Below are 22,149 nucleotides of genomic sequence, written 5' to 3'. Positions count from 1 at the left end.
GCTGCAGGTTAGGACACAAGTGAAATCACAATTTGCCCTTGTAAGGTACTTTTGATGCCAAGATTTGCCTCATTTTACAGATGGGGACGCTGAGGTACAGATGGGTTATTTGACTTGGCCAAAGATACCTATCAAGCAAATGATAGTCAGGATTAGAACCAATTCCCACTCTAACCTGTACACCATAGTTATTTTTTAATCATTTCACGGTAGGTTGCCATCTCATAAAATAAGGAGGGTTTAGCTAGGTCAGGACTTGTCTGGCTGTCTTGTTGCAGGAAGCTGTATTAGTGAATCATCAGACAATTAAAAGGAAAAGCACGAAAAGCTAGATTTTAATAATATTAATAAGTATTGATCAAGAGCCCAGCATCATGCTACGAGTACTACAGATGGACATGCCATTTTTTCACATGAAGTGGAAAACCCAAGGACCCAATGGAATTTTCATCAGACTTAGAATTGTTCCGCTCAGTGCCTTGGCAAGTTCCAACTTGGATAAAATGCTGTTCACCGAAGTACCCATTATGCTAAACAGCTGCTGGATTCTACTCCTTAAGTAGCTGCATTTTATAGGGTAGTGAAGTGTCCTGTATCTGGTTTGTAAAGCTCCTTAGGATGAAAGGTGCTGTTTTTACATACCATGATAACCGTAAGGGACGACAGCCAAGGGTGGTATTGTGATAGAACACTTAAAAATTTTAATTTCTTTTAAAATAATCGGTTTGCATCCGATGAAGTGAGCTGCAGCTCACAAAAGCTTATGCTCAAATATATTGGTTATCTCTAAGGTGCCACAGGTACTCCTTTTCTTTTTAAAATAATAGTCACTTGTTAAAAAAAATTGAAATCTGTTTCTCAAGAAGTACAGTTAAAAGGAAAGAACTGTAAATATTATTATGTCAAAAAAGCAGGGCAGACACCCCAAGCTGGTTGTACATTCTCTAATTAGATTTCACTAGCCCAATAACAAATGTGAACTCCTGAAGCACTATAACAGTCTTACCATGGAGTCACAGACAGTCTCCTTGGGCGTTTCAGTCTATCTTGCCAACCAGGCAAGCTGGACAGAGTGACAGCTGGTTGCTATACACTAAAGATCACAAAAAATTCACGTTGCTCCCAGTCCGAAGAGACCAGTCACTTACCTCAGGTCAGTTTATACCTCCAGTATCACACTAAAGATGACAATGCTTGTAGCCAATCCTATAGTAAACTAACCAAGGATTCATTAACTAGGAAAAGAAATGAGTTATTTACAGGATGAAAGAGGCAACATATAGACACAATTGAATTACTGTCTGTGGTTCCGAAAAACTGACAGAATGTCTTTTAGGGCTAACCCAGATTGACCCTTGGGATCTCCAGCCCTGTGAGAGTCCAAAAGGAGGGGAGGGGAAGAGAGAGAGAGATCCAGTTTCTCCTTGTCAGGGATTTGTATCCCCTCCACCTGAGAGTCCAAAGTGATGGGATGAGTTGATGCATAGGTCTCCAGGAGGGAGTTAGGAATGCAGGGCCTTTGTTCTTTGGTGCTACACAATATCTCATTCACTTTCAAAGGGCCATCTTGTATGCAGGATGGGCACTTTACCTTGATTAACGCTGCTTTTCCTGTTTTGGGGGGGTTACATAATTACAGAGGTTTACAATGCAAACACTCAATATAACTTTTATACCATGAGGTAAATATATGTGGGATCAATACATGCAACATCCTAACAAGCATTTCATAAACTCTAGACATATTCTTATTAACTTAACATTTTAATATGTATTCTGACAACGCTAACACACACGTAAGCAAGACTGGCTTCTAGCTATTCATTTGTAAGTGTTTAGTGAGGCCTGGGGCCTTGGCATGAGCTGGCATCTGGTCTGCCAGCATCACAGCCCCATCTCACACTATATCATAATGTACACTGGAGGAGTTCTGGACTCTCTTTCCAACTTACATAATACTTTTTGGGACCCCCTACAAAATCCTCAATTGCCATTTTCCAAGGCTTTCTACATGTAATGTTTTGACATTCACACAATCACTGAGCCATATTTCCCTTATAATTTCTTTCTCTTGCTCTGTTCCACATGTTGTGAAGCTGAATGATGAAATGAGAGAAAAGATACAGGAACTGCGATATCATGATATTTTATGTAATGCTCAGTATTTGCTGAAGTTTAGCACTACAGTATAAAACATTCACTAGAAAACTATCATCTTAAAAACAAAAAGGCACCTAATCATTCCTTTTTATCTTGAATCTTTGCAGTGCTCTTTCCAAAAATGCTATTAAAAACATACAAATCATTTAAAGACTTTAATAGAGTGGAAAGTAGAAATTAAATAGAAGTATTAGTGTATTTCCCATATCATATGGAGACAGCAGTTTAGGGCCTGATCCTCCAAAACCATAACTCACAAAAATAGTCTCTCATAAGTGTGGTCCAGTTGAAACTAACCAGAGTACTGTATTTGAATGAGTGCTGAATATTTGTGAGCATAGAGTTTTCAGGATTGGCACCTTATGTTGCAATGATATACAGTAGATAAGATATTTAATACCATCAATTATATTTTTAACTAATTAAGGAGAAAAGAAGCAGAAAAAGGCAGAAAATTACATGAAATAATTTGATAGTGTCATAAAAATTTAACTAAAAAGAAAGGAGGACTTTTCTGCTGATGACTGTAATGACCATTGTTTGGTGAGTAGGAGGTTTGTTTATTTATTTTGCTGTGCTATTTATCAATATTCTTGTTTTCATTTCTTTGATTTGGAAGCTTCATAGCAGAAAGAGGTCTCTTCCTGTTACTATTAAAGTTAATGGCACAGCTCTCTTGGGGAGTAAGATTAAGGGCCTTAGGTTAGTTTCAGGTTTACACCAAATTGTGTAAGGGCTTATGTGAGATTGAGGATTAATAGATAACTGGCAAAGGGCTCGCTATAGCTCTAATGATTATGTAATGCTCAGCTTTCACTCTATGAAATATTTTGTTTACTCCCACACTTCGGGGAGGATCTCGATAGAATTAAGCTTTGGTTAAGAAAATACTGGTTGACTGAATTTCTTTATACTCAAAAAGCAGTGAAATTCAATGGACTCGCTATCAATTAGTGACAAATTAATTTCTATCAACTACTTGTTGAGGGTATAATATAGAACTGGTAAAAAATTGCCATTCAAACAGTTTTTGATGGAATATTAATTTTTTGACTAAACAATTTTTTCACACAAACAATCTGCTTTCCGATGATAATATTGAGTGTTCTAGTCCAGCTTTTTCGTTGAAATCCAGTCTTCGTTTTCTTGACAAAGAATCAAAATTTTCTACCAAGAAGTATACCCATTTTCCAACCAGGTCTAATATAATACAAAATATTATGAATTACGTGCTTGTTGTCCATTATTGGTGACAGGCACTCTCTACCTCTAGGAACTGAATTACTCCAAGGATGCTCAGGACTTCTGAATATTAGGCCACTTAGATGCTGAAATGTGGTCCTAGATACCGAACTTTAGGCACTTAAGTTTAAAATGTTAGCCAGAACTGGATTATACAGTAATTAGAAAAAAATAAATAAATAAACCCCACCCATTGCCTACACTAATCCTGTAGTAGTAGGCACCGAAACTGAGCTCTGTGTTAATACGTTCTCTTCTTTTTTGTTTACCTTGTGTTAGTGCAAGTGCTTAGCAACCAAGCAAAGAACATTATCAGTCCCTTTGTATTCAGTTAGTAAAATGTTAATGTTCATATACAGACTATCTGAAATCTGAGATTCCCGCTGCAGTGATTATATTGTTTAGAACAGAAATTCGTTTAATAAATAGCAGAAGGTTGAAAAAAAAATAGTATAAAAATGTGTATATGTCCATCTCCCAGACATATGTTCTAAAGATGTTTTTCCTTCTTTGCTGCAAAATTTTACTGAGTACGCTGGAGAAAACCATTAAACTGAGAGTTATGACAATTTTGAACATTATCAAATTCTGTTGCCTCTGTTAGGAGCTCGGTGGTGGTGGTCCTGCTATTGCCTGTGTGAGGAGCTCACAGATGGCACAAGTCAATTAGGCTGACAACAAGAATATCAGACAAAATTTATTTTTTATTTGGAATTAAGTGGTGATTTTCCCCTTCTGTCCAACATGTCTGGGGCTTGTTAGGACACGAAACAATCTTCATGTGCCTCCAGTATCTTCCAGTGGGTTGTTTCCTCTTTGATTTTTTTTCTCAGCAATGTTTTCTAGGAGGGTACAGTGCTGTGTGTCAGATGTGTTCGTTTATATATCTTTTAACTGCCAACCATTACAAAAAACAGTAGTCTAAACATGGGGAATAGTTGAAAGTAATCGTGAACAGTTTGCTTGTCAAATCACATCAAATATCACATTTGTAACAAATAATAAAAACTAAACTTGTAAAAATATATTGCTCAACCTATTGCCTGAGACTGTCAAAGAAACCTAAAGGAGTTAAACCCCTGAGTCCTATTGAATTTCAATGGGAATTAGGCTGCCAGGTCCCTTAGGTGCCTTTGAAAATCTCAGTCAGATTGTTCAGTGGGCTGTTGCTCACTTACGGTAATGGTGATGCAATAGCAGAGTATTGCAAACAGTGCTATGATCTGAAACCAACCAGGACAGATTCTAGAAGTAATGCAGAGTGGACCGGATTCTCTCCTGAGTTACACCAGTGTAAATGCATGGTAACTCCATTGAGGAGAATGAAGTTGCTCTGGATTGTACACTGGTATAACTAAGACCAGAATTAAGTTTTTGGTCTCATCTGTCACTGTTGGGTACATTATATAAATACAAAATTCTATTCACTTGCCTTGCCAATGTCCCAACTAAGTCCCTTCCTCATCCTCTCCACCCAACTGCCACCACAGCCTGGACATTCTACAAGTAAATAATGGCAGTTCATTCCTTTTCTACTCGGTTGTCCCCCTCTAGGTCCTTTCCTAACCTCTGTCTTAAAAGAAAATTGCCTACTCACAATTCCACAGCTCTCTTTCAGTTCTGCCATGAAACTATGTACTGCTACATAATCTCTCTGTCCACCTTGCTTCTTTGACTCAGAATGGACCCTTATTGTGAGATTGCAGAATAGGGGTTTAATGTAACAGTGGAGATGGTGGCAGCTTATATTGAGATGAGGAATTTTCTTCAATTTTCATTCAAAGAGTGAATGAAAGGATCAAAGAAATGTCAGGGTTGAGTGTGTCCATCAAGTTTCATGCCTAAACAGTTTCCAATGTATCATATTTTTTCTGGGTTGGACTGTCAGTCTTTGAGGCAAGGGGACCTTTCTTGTTTGTTCTGTACAGTGCTATGTATGCTAATAGCATTAGAATAATCATCTTGAGGGAAGGAGGCAAGAAGTGATCCAGTCCGAAGGCAGTAGGATAACTGGGCGAGGGTGTTAGGTTGGAATCATCTGAGAAGTATATAACTTCAGACGGGAACACTTCAAAAATAGCTCATTTTGGACAGCTGGGAAGAGGCCAAAGTTTGAGTGGCCTTTCTATGCGGTTGATAAGTTCCTGTCATTTGGCCTCTTTATGCTGATGATACTTGTAAACATCTCTTGACATATTTTAATTTCTTCTCTGCATCCACCTTTCCTGATTACACTGATGAGGTAAATGTGTGGCTCTCTCCTTCTTTCAACAAAACATGTTCAAAGCTCTCCTCAAGCATAGCTCTGTCTCCTGTTTTTTCCTGAACTCAGACTTCCTGGTTGTCTCAGTCTATAACTATCTGCCTTGAACCTGAAATTTTCTTCTTCCTCATGTCATGCTTCTGCCATGTCATTTTCTATCTATGCCACTGCTTTACTGCCACTTCTGCCTAGATCCTCATCTATGCCATTGTCCTCTCTCATATTGGCTATTGCATTTTCCTTCTCTGTGACCTCTTGAGGTCCCAGCTGTCCAGGCTCATGCATAGTCAGAATGCTGCCCTCTACTTCACATACAGAAAGAACTGTGATCTCATCACTGCAGTTCTCAAATAACTCCCCTGGGCTCTGCATTTACTGGCATTTCTGGGTCCAGTTCAAAAATGTCCTTTTATTTGAAAAGACTTCCATACTTTTTTTTTTTCATTTTGTCTTTCTAACCTTCTCTCCGCTTTATTGCTGGCCCTTTTCAAAATCTCACTACTAAAGTGACTGTCTTCCCCACTGCAGTTCCTGTTATCTGGAACAGCCCTCTTGTATCTCTACACTTTTTATGCTGTATTTTCAAACCTCAGCTGAAAGCAACTTTATCTCATGTTTATTTGTCTATTTTTTCTCTCCCTTTACTAAGCTTTCTGTCTCCTAATATGATTTCAGTCTGTAAATCGTTACATGTAAAGTTACATTGACTGTGTAATGATGCCCTGAAATAGGATGTTTGATTTTTTCTCCTTTGATACTTAGCCTCTAACAAGATCTGTAATCAGAAAATATTCCAGTGGCATTTACCTCTCCCTACCAAGCTAAAGTATCCATTTACTGTTATTAAAGGTTCAGGTAACTATTTATTTTATCTGTTAACATACAATAAAAAATAGAAGTACATTTGCTGTTGCCAACAAAAGGTGCTGCATTTTAGGAGACCTAGATTTATTTGAGCATTATCTGATCTGTTTCTATACCAACAGAGCTCAAGTACATCATAAAGGGAGTACTACAACTGCAGTTCTGGAGGGAGGGTGATGGTTTATATCTCAGTGACCTTTACGTTAAAGAGAGCTCACTTGTTCACTTTTCTGATGGTATGAAGTAGGGCATGAATGTAGCACTTAGCAACAGTCAAACAACATGGGGCCTTGGGATTAGCCATGTTCAGAGCAATCTTGTGCATGAGAAGTCCCGTAGGATATGATTGATCAAAAAGGCCCCTATAAATTATGCATATATGCCTTCATAGGATTAGATGTCATAGCAAATGTGGCTGTGCTATTCTTCATTTGAGTAAAATTAGTACTGAGAACAGCTGTCTCATTTATTCAATATTGCTAACTTATGTAATTGTATTTTGAATCTCATGTTTTTTTGCTCAAAGCTGGAATCATGTGAATATACCAGAATCTTATTCTTCATTATTTATTTTTTCTTAAAATGAAAGTTTCCAGCCCTCATGGTTGCAGAGATAAAGTTGATTTGAGCATAAGCTTTCATGAACTACAGCTCACTTCATCGGATGGCTTATGCTCAAATAAATGTGTTAGTCTCTAAGGTGCCACAAGTACTCCTTTTCTTTTTGCGGATACAGACTAACACGGCTGCTACTCTGAAACCAGAGATAAAGTTGAATATGTGAACCTTAAAGGTGCAAAAGTCAGAATGCAAATAAAAAGAACTCCAAATTATTATTATTAAAATCTATAATTATTTTAAGATACTTGTAGCAGATCACAGATTCACTGGTGTGGCGCCTCCTGCTGGTTGCCTAGGGAATTAGCTCAATTCCAGCTCTCGGAGCGCCCTCTGCTGGCCAGTGTCTCACCTGCCTCAGGCCCCCATGTCCCTCCTGGACCCCGGTGCCCTTTACCTCAGGGTTCTGCCCCAGCAGTACTCCCACACTCTGGGTCTCCCTTCCCAGGGGAACCCCCAACCTTCTATAGCCACCTTACCTCAGTGGCTACTGCCAATCATCCTCTAGCCCCCTTTCTCTGGGGCAAACTGCAGTCTGTAATGGCCGCTCATCACTGGTAAGGGGGTCCGCTGCCTTTCCCTGCAGCCCCAGTACCTCCCTAGGCCATTACCAAGGCCTCAGCCTGGGGAGTTGCCAGGCTGGAGCTCCCCAGCTCCTCTTGCCCTTTCCCAGTATTGTTCTGCTTCCGGTACCCTGTGCTCCCAGGCAGCTAGGCCCTTCTCCCTCCAGGGCTGGAGACTGACACAGCTCCTCCCTGAGCCCTTATAACAGGGCCAGGTGTGGCCTGATTGGGTGCAGCCACAGCTGTGGCTGCCTCCCCAATCAGCCTTTAACCTTGTTTTCCAGGACCGGGGTAACTGCCCCACTACAATACTCTTATGTTTTGGGGGGGGGGGGGGCGCTGATGCATGAGTTTTATCATGTGAGGTTGGCCGCTACGTTTTTTGGAAAAATATATTGAATGAAGAGTTGTTGTAGCCATTTTGGTCCCAGGATATAAGTCAGACAAAGTGGGTGGGGTAATACCTTTTGTTGGACCAGCTTCTGTTGGTGAAAGAGACAAGACTCAGAGTTGCACGGAACTGAAGAGTTCTATGGAGCTCAAAAGTGTGTCCCTTTCGCCAACAGGTGTTGGACCAATAAAAGATATTACCTCACCCACCTTGTCTCTTGCATGAAGAGTGTAATTTAGGGCTCATAACGCTGCTTGTTTGTGCCCAATCATGTATCTATTGAAGTCAATGGCAAACGTTCTGTTAACTTCAACAGAAGCAGGATTGGGCTCTTTATTCAGAAATGCCTCAGTATCTGGAGCTTTCCTGTTGGAGCAATTGGACTGAAATGGCAATCTGCAATCATTTCATGCAATTTGGTCTTCATTACAAATTAATGAAGTGATAATTGCTTTTTGCAGTTGTCTATGTGGAGAAGATGGTGCTATTTGCTTTTTCATATAATTAATATGTCTACATTCAAGTGCTTGTGTAAATTTGGCAACTTAGAAAGTTGTTGGGTTAGAGTTCGGGAAACTGCAATGAAATTACTGCAATAAAATTCTTCTTCTATTGAGCAATTCTAATTCTGCAAATAGAGTTCCTATTTTTGTTTGTATCTACCATAGGAAGTGTAAGTATATTAATGTATATATTGATGCAGACAATGGTAAATAAATCAGTTGTAAATCATTGTGAATTACTTTAAATTTCCAGATAAAATACCTGTTGTTTTGAAAGTGCTGGTCCCTGTGTGAATTCCACTGTGGCTATTTATGCTCTCCATGCACCTGAGTCCAGAAGACTTTTGCTAACAATGTCCATTGGTCTCCACCTGTGCCCTTCCTCTCCTTGTGCTCCAGACTGAGGGTATCAGAGGTGGTGCTGACTGCCTGCCTCTCCAGTTCCTTTCTACCTCTACCAGGTAGTGGTCTGAGATGGAACCCTCCAGTGTCCACAGACTGGTCCTTCAACTTCTAATCCGTAAATATTGTAAATATAAATATTGGTTGTTAGTTCTTAGTTTTTAGTAGTTAGTTTAGCTAAAGGTTTTGGGAACCCCTCCTTCCAAGCTTCCTCTCCTCTGCACACTCCCTGGTACGGGACACCGGTTATGTTCAGGATTCTTGCTTCAAAAGCTGAATCTCCTGCCCATGGTCCTTCCTGTTTTAGCAACAACCATTAGAGCTGCCTATACCGCCCCAGAGAAGCTCATACGTCCACTAACTGTAGTATCTCCTGCTCTTTTCCCAGCCGAACCTGGCAAGCACAGGAGTTCAGACTTAGTGGACATCTCAGGGAGAGTGCCCTGAGGCCCCAGTCTGATCTGGGCTGGGCAGACCTCCCTCCCACCCCCCGTACACTGGACAGAGGTATTGAGGAGTGAGCCACGAGCACTACCACTTCTGATACAGGGGTAAGCAAGGGTAGAGCCAGAGACTCTGTCTCCCAGGCTCACCATAAGGGTAGAAAGCCCTCTCAAAATCCTAAAGAGAAATCCCCCTCCAGATCCACCTCTAAGTGGAGAACTTCTTCACCAGCACCTTCCAAGTCAAAGTGTCTCTGTACCCAGTTCTGGGGGGATCAAGAGTCCATAAGGGTCACTATACTGATCTGCAGACTTCAAAAATTGAGTGCCTCTATATTGGCACCATTGACAGGAGTGGAACCTTTGAAACTGAGCACAGAGAGACATGAGCCAAGGCCAGGACAACTATCAGTAGTGACAAAGTGCAAGCACCAAGAACCACATGCAGCATCATGCTTGCAGAAGCAGACATCAGCTTCCAAGGGCTGGCATGCTTCTGCTCGCAGTCTCACACACTCTCTCTCTCTCTCTCTTTCTCTGAGTGGGGATAAATGTCATCCGTCAGGATCCAGAATCTCCCCTCCTATCAGATCTGGTCCTTACAAGGAAGATGCTGACACCATCGATCCACGAACACTATGACAGAAGTCAATCCCGCTTCTGCCAGTCCTGGCATTTCTGCATCACAATGGTCCTGATGGCACCACCATTACAAATGGAACCTACATTTTCCTCTTTGGGTGAATCTGACATTGGGAGGGACTAGTATCATCTCCACTCAGAGATGGGAGTCCAGGTAGGGGAGCCATAATCTCCTGGGACCTACCTTGACTTTAGAAGATGGGGTACCCCCTTTGGACTGTTGGTAACCTATCTCTTTGGGACCACTTTACCCAATGCTGGAGCCTCCTCACTGGTCTTAATGATCATCGTGGGAGCTGTCCATGCAATATCCTGAATTGATACAGCCAGGGGAGCAGAGTTTTTGTTCACTCATCCTGCCCCACACTTTTTTTGGTGGTTCAAGATGCCACTGAAAGGGGTGGACAACATTTCCCAAGGTCCACCATCTCAGATGAAGAGGCCAAAAATTTGGACCGCCTCAGAAGGAAGGTATTTACATCAAATAGGCAATTACCAGGCCTTGCTGTAAAAGTATGATTTTGTGAACTGCTGTAAGATTTCAGAATTCAGAGGCAAGTTGACTTCGGAGGATAGAGAACAATTTCAAGCCCTTATCAAGGAGGGTAAATTGGTGGCTAGAACATCCCTATAGGGGATGACAGCCTCAGGATCAATGGTGATTGCATTCTTATGCTCGGCAAATCCTGACTTTATTCCTCAGGCTTCCCCAGGGAAGTTCAATCCCCTGTGGAGGATTTGATGGAAATAGCTTATTTAATGAAAAGACTGAATTAAAGACTCAAGGGGTGACCCTCTGCTCCTTGGGGATATATATGGAGACACAGAAGAAGTGTCATAGGCAGCCTCACAAGTACCACAAGCCTTCTACCACCAAAGGGGATATGAACTGCCACAAAAGTGGCAGAGGTGCAGAGAAACAAACACAACACTCCTCCTTCCCAGCCTCCTGTCAAGAAATTTTTTTTGACTGGACTCATGAGAGCTGCGATCCACCTCACAGCCACATAGTGCATCACACCCTCCTATGTAGTAGGTACTGCTTGTCAGTTACCCATAGTGGAATATACACAGGAACCATCACTTGAAGAAGAAAAAGAAGTTACTTATCTTGTACAGTAACTAGAGTTCTTTGAGATGTGTTCTCCCTACCTGTATTCCACCTCCTGCACTCCTTCTCCTCTGTCTCAATCCTTCACTCATGATTCGTGGCAGAGAAGGAAATGGAAAGATAGTTGCTCTGCACTGCTCCTTATGCCCTTGGTCCAGAGCATAAGGAGAGGAAGAGTGTAGTAGAGGACCAATGGATGTTGCTAGCAAAAATTACCCTGTCTCAGGCGTGTGGAGTGCATGACAATGCCAGAGAAGAATATAGATAGGGACCACACATCACGAAGAACTCCAGTTACTATAGAGGTTAGTAACTGTTATTTATCATCCTATCTAATTTAATCTTGAGAAATTTCAATAATTGACCTTTGTTCTGAAAACCCTACATTTCATAGTTAAAGTGCAAGAGTTGATGAGTAACATATAAATAGTTTTTTCCTTTTAGTGTTTGTCCATATACGTAAGTTGCACTGGTTTAATTTAAAGCTGCTTTTAAACTGATATAGTTAATCCAGTGCAAACCTCTATGTGGACACTTTTAGTTTGGTTTAATAGTGTCTTATATCTTAAATTAAACCCATGCCATGTTCTCATGTAGACAGGCCCTTAGAAGCCCTGGAATGTGCTTAATGGAACTGGAAGCTGGGATTAACAATTGCTGGTTTTTATTCCTGACTAGGCCACTGACTTTCTATGTGACTTCTGAAAGGTCAATAGACCCTTCTGGGACTGTTTTGCCATCTGTAAAGTGTTGATAATACTTCCCTGTCTCACAAGGGTTTTGTAAGTAGGGTTGCCAACCTTCTAATAGCACAAAACGGAACACCTGCCCCCCCCCCTTCTCCAAAGCCCCACCCCCTCACTACATCCCCCTCCCTACATCACTTGCTCTCCCCCACCCTCACTCGAAAACCATATGCCTGGCAACCCTATTTGTGAAGCTTAGTGAGTTAATGTTTACCATGGAATACGTTGAGATCATTGGATGGCAGATGCTGTATCAGACGAATTCTGATCAGAATCAAAACTTAAAGGCAGCACTGATGTGGGTGCACTGAGGAAGGCACTTCTTTGGAAAAAAAATACGATCTGTCCTGAAGAATAGTAGTGGTCCCTCTGAAAATATTTACTTCCATCTACTTCACACATTCCAAAATTTGTACCATGCAGGAGCTCTTTTTTAGGACTGAGTATTCCCCAGTTATATTACATCAGATTGCTGGCATGACATAGGGTTTGCATTTTTGAATGTGTTGTGTGTATCTCTAAGAGTGACAGTGATATGTGAGGTGAATTTCTGTAACAGCTAAAAACAGCCAGACTTCAGTATGACAACAGTTGTATTCAGTGATGAGCTGCCAAAATCTTAACAACCGGTTCCCTATAAAAAGTTCTGATTTAAGGGATGTGCCCCAGTATGTATTTTTTGTACCAACAGGGTTACCATATGTCCGTATTTCCCCTCCTGCACGGCGATTTAAGAACCAAAAAGCCTGACCTGTCTGGGAAAATATGGATGTATGTTAACCCTGCCTAAAGTTCTTTTTTAAAAAGATGGGCCTGAACTAGAAATGAGCTCTGTTTCACATGTGTGGGTCCCCGCCACTCCCTGGGGGTGTGTTAGGGTGACCAGATGTCCTGATGTTATAGGGACAGTCCCGATTTTGGGGTCTTTTTCTTATATAGGCTCCGATTACCCCCCACCCCCGTCCTGATTTTTTACACTTGCTGACTGGTCACCCTAGGGTGTGCACATGTGTGGGTCCCAGCTGCTCCCTGCCCCCCTCATTGAAGCAGGTGTGCAGGGTTACTGCCCTGGGAACTGCAGGGCACCAGTGGATGTGGGGCCAGCTTTAGACAGGAGTGTGGGGCAGGGCTAGCTGGAGGCAGGGGGTGCGGAGCTGGCTACAGGCAGGGCATGGGGTGCGGAGCTGGCTGGAGACAGGAGGGTGCGGGGTTGGCTGGAGGCAAGGGGATGTGGGGCTGGCTGGAGGTAGGGGCTGGCTGCAGGCAGGGCAGGGGGGTGCAGGGCTGGCTGGAGACGGGCTGGCTGCGGGCAGGGCAGGGGGTGCGGCAGGGGCTGGTGCGGGCAGGGCAGAGGGTGTGGGGGTGGCTGGAGACAGGGGTGGCTGCGGGCAGGGCAGGGGGTGCATGCAGCAGGGGTTGGCTGGAGACGGGGGCTGGCTGCAGGCAGAGTGGTGGGTGTTCACGGGGAGAGCAGCAGGACGCAGCCCAGGCCCAGCAGAGCAGCCGGGGACCCACCAGGCAGCATTGGGAGCCCCAGGGCCAGGGGAGCAGCAGCAGCAACAGGGCTTGTGCCCAGGGCCAGGCGGCAGCCTACATGGCTCCCGTAGTGCAGCGCCCCCGGCGGCCGGAGGAGGAATTGCATCACTTCCTGGCCAGAGCCCATCAAAGCCTCAGCGCCCCATGCAGGGAAGCGAGTTAACAACCGGTTCTAAAACTGCTTCAAAATTTAACAACTGGTTTGCGTGAACCGGTGCGAACCGGCTCCAGCTCATCACTGGTTGTATTCCCGTGTGTACATGTAGTCCCCTTTAAAACTATAAGAATAGGTTTGGGAGTTGTAACAGGTAATTTATAAGTCTCAAGGTTGGGTGTATTTTGTCTGTCGGTTTTCTGTTTTGTTTTCATTTTAAAATGTTAGTCTCATACACTCATAGATATTAAGGTCAGAAGGGACCATTATGATCATCTAGTCTGACCTCCTGCACAATGCAGGCCACAGAATCTCACCCACCCACTCCTGCAATAAACCTCTCACCTATGTCTGAGCTATTGAAGTCCTAAAATCATGGTTTAAAGACTTCAAGGTGCAGAGAATCCTCCAGCAAGTGACCCGTGCCCCATGCTACAGAGGAAGGCGAAAAACCCCCAGGGCCTCTTCCAATCTGCCCTGGAGGAAAATTCCTTCCCGACCCCAAATATGGCATTCAGCTGAACCCTGAGCATGTGGGCAAGATTCACCAGCCAGATAGCCAGGAAAGAATTCTCTGTACTAACTCAGATTCCAGCCCATCTAACATCCCATCACAGGTCATTGGGCCTATTTACCATGAATAGTTAAAGATCAATTAATTGCCAAAATCATGTTATCCCATCATACCATCTCCTCCATAAACTTATCGAGTTTAATCTTGAAGCCAGATAGGTCTTTTGCCCCCACTGCTTCCCTTGGAAGGCTATTCCACAACTTCACTCCTCTGAGTCTTTCACATAAGTCAGGCTCCATTCTTCGGTTGATGGATATTCTGAAATTGCTAGCAATCAAGAACCTGTCCATGGTGACTGTAATAATGCGTAAAGTGCATGCTGCATGGCAGCAGCCTGATGTTGGTGTTGATGTCCTAGAGCTTGTCCTGTATTGAAACAAAAAGTTGGTTAGCAATGCTGAAGAATTCAAACAAATATCTTCAAAGTTCAGTCCTGTTTATACTCCTTATTATTCAATACTTGTGAACATTTGCATGTCCAAATTCTTGTTTGCTTAATGTTTTGGTGGAATGCAGTGTTCTTAGTCATTTGCAAACAGTATTAATATACCAATAAGAGCTGCTCACCGCTTGCTTTTGTTCATTTAAAAAGTTGCTATAGTCATCCATTCAGGGAGCAGAAAAAATACTGGGGTATTGAAGAGTCCAGTCACACATGCTGAGTGACTTAGGGCAGGTCTACACTTAAAATGCTGCAGCGGGAGACCTGCCCTGTGCAGCTGCACCACTGCAGTGGTCCAGTGAAGGTACTACTCCATCGATGAGAGAGCTAATCCACTCCAAGAGAAGCAACAGCTTTGTCGACGGGATAAACCCTCCCATTGACATAGCGATGTCTACACCAGGGGTTAGGCCAGTATCACTGTGTCGCTCAGAGGGATGGATTTCTCACACCCCCGAGCGACGTAATTCTACTGATGTAAGTTTGTAGTGGAGACCTGGCCTAATGGAGAATACTTAAAGTGAGCACTCCCCGGGTGGTTTTTTTGCTCTGTAAAGTAACCTGCAAATATTTGTGTTTAACATGATGAGGGCAGACATTGGGACTGGTTCATGACTATTTTGCAAATGGGAAAAATATATAAATTTGCTAGATAAAATATCCAAAAATATTTGTAAGATGGGACCATATTTGTAAAATACCATTGTGATGAGTGTGGTGTAAAATCCTGTCTAGCACTGGGAGGACCTGAGTAATCAGGATGCTATGAAAGGTAAGCTAATGTTTGTTTGTTTTTTTTAAATAATTGTGGTTGCAAAGCTAAAGTGGACTGGGTCATGAGACCAAGTGAAATGAACAGAAATCTCTGAAGTAGGTTGCTTTTTAGTGAGAGGCATCTAAAGAAACTGTTAAAGTCCTAAAATTTCATTATGAACTAACTGAATTCCAACAGCGGCCAATGACAGACCATGAATTTCTCTTGAGATGTCTGTTTAAACCTTGTAAGGGACTCTTTCAACTGTTTAGAGTATGAGGATATACACAATGATCAGCCTTAAAAAAAAGACATCACTGGTTACCATTTAACATCTGGTGCATCAAATGCCCCAATAACAACTGTGTGGATGAAGGCAGTCCATCACTATACTCTTGAATGAACTCACACAGAAAAATTATAAAAGACAAAAACACCAGTGGGCAAACACTTCTCATAAAACAATCACTCCATATCTGACCTCTCAGTCCTTGTCCCCAAAGGAAACCTCCACAACACCTTTAAAAGATGAGCCGGGGAGCTTAAATTCATCTCTTTGCTAGACACTAAAAATCATGGACTCAGTCAAGACGCTGTTTTTATGTCTCCTTAGAGCAATCTGGAGCCCACTAACCCTCCTTTATCCTATGACTGCAGAGGTGTTAATTGCTGACTTCACCTTGAATGGTCTCTTGCAATGTGTACTAACTCCTTAGCGATCTCTTCCACGTTGTGTTTAGCGGTGACACTCACATTACCTTTCCCAGACCTGAAGAAGAGGCCTGTGTAGCTTGAAAGCTTCTCTCTCTCACCAACAGAAGTTGGTCCAATATTTTTTTTACCTCACTCACCTTGTGTCTCTCATTTAAAAAGTCAGCATTTAACAGTTGCCACTTCTAAGTATAGGGAAATAACTATCAATTTTCTTGAAAACTTTGTGGTAACTTGATAAATGTTGACTACTTAATGGTAACTGCTACGTATGCTTAATGTATTCATGGGAACAAGAAGTGTGCGTTTGACAAGGTTTTCCCATCAAATGTCTGGGTAAAGCAGGGCCATTTTCTAAAGTGGAATCAGACCCTTCATTTTGTTGTTTGATCATTATGTGAAGCTCTAAATGCAATTACTATTGCTGTTGACATAATCAGTATACTTAATACATTTCTTTCTTTTATTTCAGTGGGAAGAGATTAGTGGAGTTGATGAACATTATACACCAATCAGAACTTACCAGGTATGCAATGTTATGGATCACAGTCAGAACAACTGGCTGAGAACAAACTGGATTCCACGCAACTCAGCTCAGAAAATCTACGTGGAGCTCAAGTTTACCTTGAGGGACTGTAATAGCATTCCTCTGGTTCTGGGCACTTGCAAAGAGACCTTCAATCTATATTATATGGAGTCTGATGATGACCATTTGGTCAAGTTCAGAGAACATCAGTTTACAAAGATTGACACTATTGCAGCTGATGAGAGCTTCACTCAAATGGATCTTGGGGATCGAATTCTCAAGCTCAATACAGAAGTTCGTGAGGTGGGACCTGTCAGCAGGAAAGGTTTCTACCTGGCTTTTCAAGATGTGGGTGCATGTGTTGCCTTAGTATCAGTGAGAGTGTACTTCAAGAAGTGCCCTTTCACTATAAAAAACCTGGCCATGTTTCCAGATACAGTACCTATGGACTCTCAGTCCTTGGTGGAGGTGCAAGGTTCTTGTGTCAATCACTCAAAGGAGGAAGACCCACCCAAGATGTATTGCAGTACAGAAGGCGAATGGCTAGTGCCCATAGGAAAGTGTTTGTGTAATGCCGGCTATGAAGAAAGAGGCTATGAATGCCAAGGTAACAATGCACTGCATGTTCACCGTTCAGTTATTAACAAGGGTTTCACCATCTGTCTATGTTCCATATATTGGCTTATGTTAATTTTTTAGAAGCTAATGAGAGATTTATTAGATCACAAAATTGCTCATTAAAGTAGTTCTTGTTTAATTTGTGTAAATAATGTTATTTAACCATGTGTATTTATTAGGGTTGAGTAAATAATACACAGCTAATACTGAATTCAGTAAATCTAGCCTTGCTTCCCTCTCACAGACTTTCTATCAGCCCATTACAATTTCTTAAAATGTATATGTTGTGTCAAAGTATTTGCATTTTTTTAATTCTGGCTTGATTGCTTGCAGTCCTCTGTGTTTAGTATTTGATATGTGAGTTGTGTTGGTTAGTTGTGACCGGTCCTGGAAAACACATGGAATTGATTCTAGTTCCAAATTGGTTGTGTGTGCAAATGCTTGCAAAGTGAATACTAATGTTTGCAGATTCTAAGTTACAGTTCCATGAATCCTCAAACATTTGACTCAAAAGCATTTTCTAAAAACGTGTAAGTCAGTGAACCTTGGTTAAGTGAAAACTCCTAGAAATGGAACACACTGGGGCTTGAGATTGGTTAAAGCCAAGTTACTGAAGCATTTGAATGTAGATTCATTTGCAAATTTCTTTCAACTTTTGCTCAGCTGTCTCAATGAAATTATGATTTTATGTTTTGCATTTTACTCAAAGATACTTGGTTCTTTCTTTTAGTCTCTTGGTGCCTTGGTCAGTAATTTGACTGGTCGCTACAGACTCGAGATGGTCAAAACTCAGAATTTCCATTTTGTGGGAAATGCCATTTTGTAATTCATTTTCATTATGAAAAAGTTTTTCTGTTAAATCCTTAGCCTCTTCGTGCCAACAAAAGTGCCAGTTATAATGATTCTTCTTGAAATGTGCTCTTAGAAAAAAGGGTATTACAATTATCCCAGCAAACAGCTAGCGCAATAAGTTGTTGTTTAGACCATTACCTTGAACTGCCTCGAGACTGGTAGACTCCTTTTACATAGGCCATCCAACAGTCTTTATATGTGTAGGAGAAATCGTGGGAGCTGGGAGCACCCGTCTCCGATTCCGCAACCAAAGCTATGCAATTCTGAGTCCCATTCTAACGAAAATAGCTTTCCCACAGAATGTGAGAGAGGAGGATGGGAGACCGCAGGGACCAAGTGTACATTGTGTGTTGTTTCCTTGGAAAGGGTGGCTTAAGGAGCTGAAGTTTTTATTATTTTTTCCTTTAATTACCAATAGACAAATTTAAAAAAACCCACAAATTAGATTCTTCTATTAGACCCTGACATCAATAGGAGCTGGAGTTTTATTGTTCGGGCACCCATGATCTCTGGGCCTTCTATAGCCACATTTTAAATTCCTGAAAAGTTTGGGGAAAACATTGGTATTACTCTAACCACCATATATACTCTTGCTATAACATTAGAGTCCTTGTCTCTGTAAATGATGAAAAGCCCTTGGTTTAGAATTAGTCACACAGGGGCATGAAAAGACAGTCACTCCAGAAAGTATCAGGAAAAAAAAAACTGAACGAATGATGAAGTATTCAGTAAAAAAAAAGATATTTTTTCCCCTTGTGATCAGATTCTGTTCTCAGATGAAGCATGTGCTGTTCCTACTGAAGTCAGCAAAGGTTATGCGTCTGCTTTTTTGGGCAGATTTTGACGGTGAATTTAAAACACAAAAGCCGACACTAACACTGCAAACATTTCTTGGCATCAGGTTCTTCTGTCCTGTTCTTTTGGCTTCAACTGCATATGTTCATCAAATGGGCTTTGTATGATTAGACCATTCACAAAAGTGACGGGACATTCTGGTTTGTTCTGGCTTTGCATGTAATGTCCTGCTGCCCTGACAACTTTTATCGAGACTCATATTTGTCAAATATTTTCACCCTGGTGTGATTTAAGTGGCACTCTCAAAGCAGTTGGTAATCCAACCCCTCACCGCTGTTGACGTCAGTACCGCAGCAGGAATTGGAAAGCATGGAATGGAGTTCAATTTTTCACATACTTTTTAACTGACCACTTTGGCTCAGTTTGGCTGCTTCTGCCCTTTTTTTGCTTGTCAGCAAGAGAACTAGAGATTCAGGATTGTGGTGTTTGGAGTAGACACAAAATGGGGTTACAGACCTAGGCTTGAATGAATGGGGAATTGGAAATAATATAGTTCCCCTACTTGAAATTAATTTAATATAATCTGAAGAGGGAAAAGCAATAATATAGCACTGCTTATCTTCAGAGTGCTTTAAAAACATTTAATTATGTAAGGGATTTTGCCAGTTGAGCCTGTGTGGAAACACTATATGAAGTTCTGATTTGCTTTCACACCAGCAATTTTTATTGTATTCTATCTCTGCTCTAATACTGGCTCTTATAAGGATTTCATAACAGATTTTCAAATACACAGTCAGCTTGCATTAGAAGAATATTGTCACTAGTAATGAAATTAGGTACTCTAATGAGGTCTGATGAGTCCGTAAGGTTGGTTTTGAAATCATCATGCATAACTTCTCTTCATATTGGCAAAAATGTTGTGGCCCAATCTTGCCCTCAAATAAGCAGCACACACACCGTTTTTCACGTACATTTTAAAGACAGCCTTGCTTCTACTGCATGCCAAGGAAATGAGTAAGTTTTCGGGGCACAGGCTCTGGACTTAGCTGTTACAAATGTGATTTGAAAGTATTGCTTCATGTTTGTTTCCATGTTGTTAAGTCAAGATCAGACAAATTGACTGACTTAGTTTTTGGCCCCAATCTTGCATTTGACAGTGTGTGAGCCTACGGCTGCTCCAGTGCAAACCCCTATTGATTAGGGGGCTTCATGTGGGCTAACTGTCTGCCTACATGCTATCAATTGCATAATCAGGGCTTTATTTTACTTCAGGAAAGCAAAATGTTGTTCTTATTCATATTTTCTTTGTTCTTTCTTGTAGCCACCTTTGTTCAAATATGTGTGAGGGAAAGTCACTTTTAGAAAATGTACAGTTAGTCCAGTTGAGGAATTTGGCTTATTTAATCCATTTCAGGGTAACTGTTCAGATTTAGGCTCTTATCCTGCAAAGGACCTACACCCACATTTGAATTGGGGCACTGTGGTTAGTCCCAGTTAAAGTCAGTGAAATTACTTGGTATGTAAAGTACACCCGTGTGTAAGTCTTTGCAGGATTAGAGCCTTGGAATGCTATAAACATTACTGAAGCCTCTTACTGAGTGAGATGCTTGTTATAAAGGTGGACAGCAATATGTGTTTGGGTTTAATTCTCTTCACATAACTTTGCCAGTGTGTTAGGGGACTTGACTTATAGCACTCTTTCCCAATGACAGAATTAGGCTTCGGTTGAATAAAGACTACCAATTTTATGTTGGACTCTGTGGTAGTTTTCTGATGTTTGCTTAGAACTGGATTTTCACCTGACTTGTTCCAATTCAGCCGTAAATCAGATTTGAACTTCCGGTGTCAGTCCCTGGACGTGGAAGATGGATGTGTGAAAGGATTACATGACCTAGCTCCGTTCTTCCAAAGCAGTGACATTTAATTTTTAATTCTTTAGAATGAAGAACTATGGGAAACTTGTGCACAAGTTTCCCAAGAGACCATTATGGATATCTTAGAAATTAGATGTTATGTCTCCTAGTCCGTCCCCTACCAATAAAGGACTGTTCTCTATTGTAATTTTGCTTATATGTTGCATTTAAATGTCCCAAGTGATGGGTGGCTTCCACCACTTCCCCTTGTGATATTATTTCACACACTAATAGAACTCTCTGTTAGAAAACTCTTCCTGCTAGTCATCTTGATATTTCTCTTTCTTAGTTTCGTCCTCCATTCTCCTCGTCATGCCCCTTTCCAGTATGCTTTATAACTCCTTTCCTTTTTTTGGTGTTGGCACCTTTTAAATATTTGTAGACTGTTCTCATTTCTCCACACTTAGTCATCATCTAATCAAGCTGTACTTATTTTTTTTTTAATTTTACCTTCAGTTGTCCATGACACTTCGAAAGTAGTTGTCAGTGGTACAGCAAATTCATTTGGTAATTCTCTATCCTGCATATTGACCATATGTATATCTTTAACTAATGGTTTACCTATTTTTTATGAAGGCACTCTATCCTATGGTGATAGTTGCCATATAAATACCTAGCTAGGTGAATGTCTGTTTTTATAAACTTTGACTCACTTCCCAATTATTCAAATACATTTTCTGTTTTTTTCTTGGTGACATGGAGGAATTTTTAGTTGTGTCTTAATTATCATATCTTTTAGGATTTCCTATCTGCCTTTTACATGGCTGGACTTTAATATGTCCACTTATCAACAATTACTCACAAAAGTATTCTGTTTCTCTAATTTTGGTCTCCTGCAATCAGGGGCGGCTCTAGCAGTCGCTGCCAAATTGCCGCCGCGGGACACGGGCTGCCACCCAATTCTGAATGCCGCCCCAAGCACCTGCTTGGAAAGCTGGTGCCTGGAGGCAGCCCTGCCTGCAATTAAACACTTTGCACTGCTGCTTCAATCTGTGAATCTACTAAGCCCTGCGTCACTGGTTCCAAATATCATATTATCAATCAGTTCCTTTCCATTGGTAAGAGCCAAGATGGTGTCTTCTCCAGTTGGAATCTTTTCTACAGAATGATAGAGAATACAGAAATAGTCCTTCTCCAGTAATACAGTGGACATTTATATGACTCTGGAGAATCTTCATCTGGTATATTGTGATCAGTTATGGGTACCTCATAACTAGAAAGATTGAGATAAACTGGATGCTCTCCAAAGAAGGACAAAAATGAATGAGGATAATAAAAATGTGTATAGCATGACTAATTAATACTCTGGGGTGTGTGCGGGGGTCC

The 22,149-nt window shown here is 41.5% G+C and overlaps 1 protein-coding gene across 2 annotated transcripts in view; it reads left to right on the top strand.

Annotated features, from left to right (window-relative positions):
• EPHA3 (EPH receptor A3) overlaps positions 1 to 22,149 on the top strand; it is a 305,625-nt gene that overhangs the window by 83,378 nt on the left and 200,098 nt on the right. For both annotated transcript variants that reach the window (XM_073305634.1, XM_073305645.1), the window contains exon 3: positions 16,592 to 17,252. In XM_073305634.1, coding sequence (XP_073161735.1) covers positions 16,592 to 17,252 — 661 coding nt within the window. The remainder of the gene's footprint in view (positions 1 to 16,591; positions 17,253 to 22,149) is intronic.

This window comes from Lepidochelys kempii, chromosome 1 (genome assembly GCF_965140265.1).
Source record: "Lepidochelys kempii isolate rLepKem1 chromosome 1, rLepKem1.hap2, whole genome shotgun sequence".
Classification (NCBI taxonomy): domain Eukaryota; kingdom Metazoa; phylum Chordata; order Testudines; family Cheloniidae; genus Lepidochelys; species Lepidochelys kempii.
This window is presented reverse-complemented; position numbering and strand designations above follow the sequence as displayed.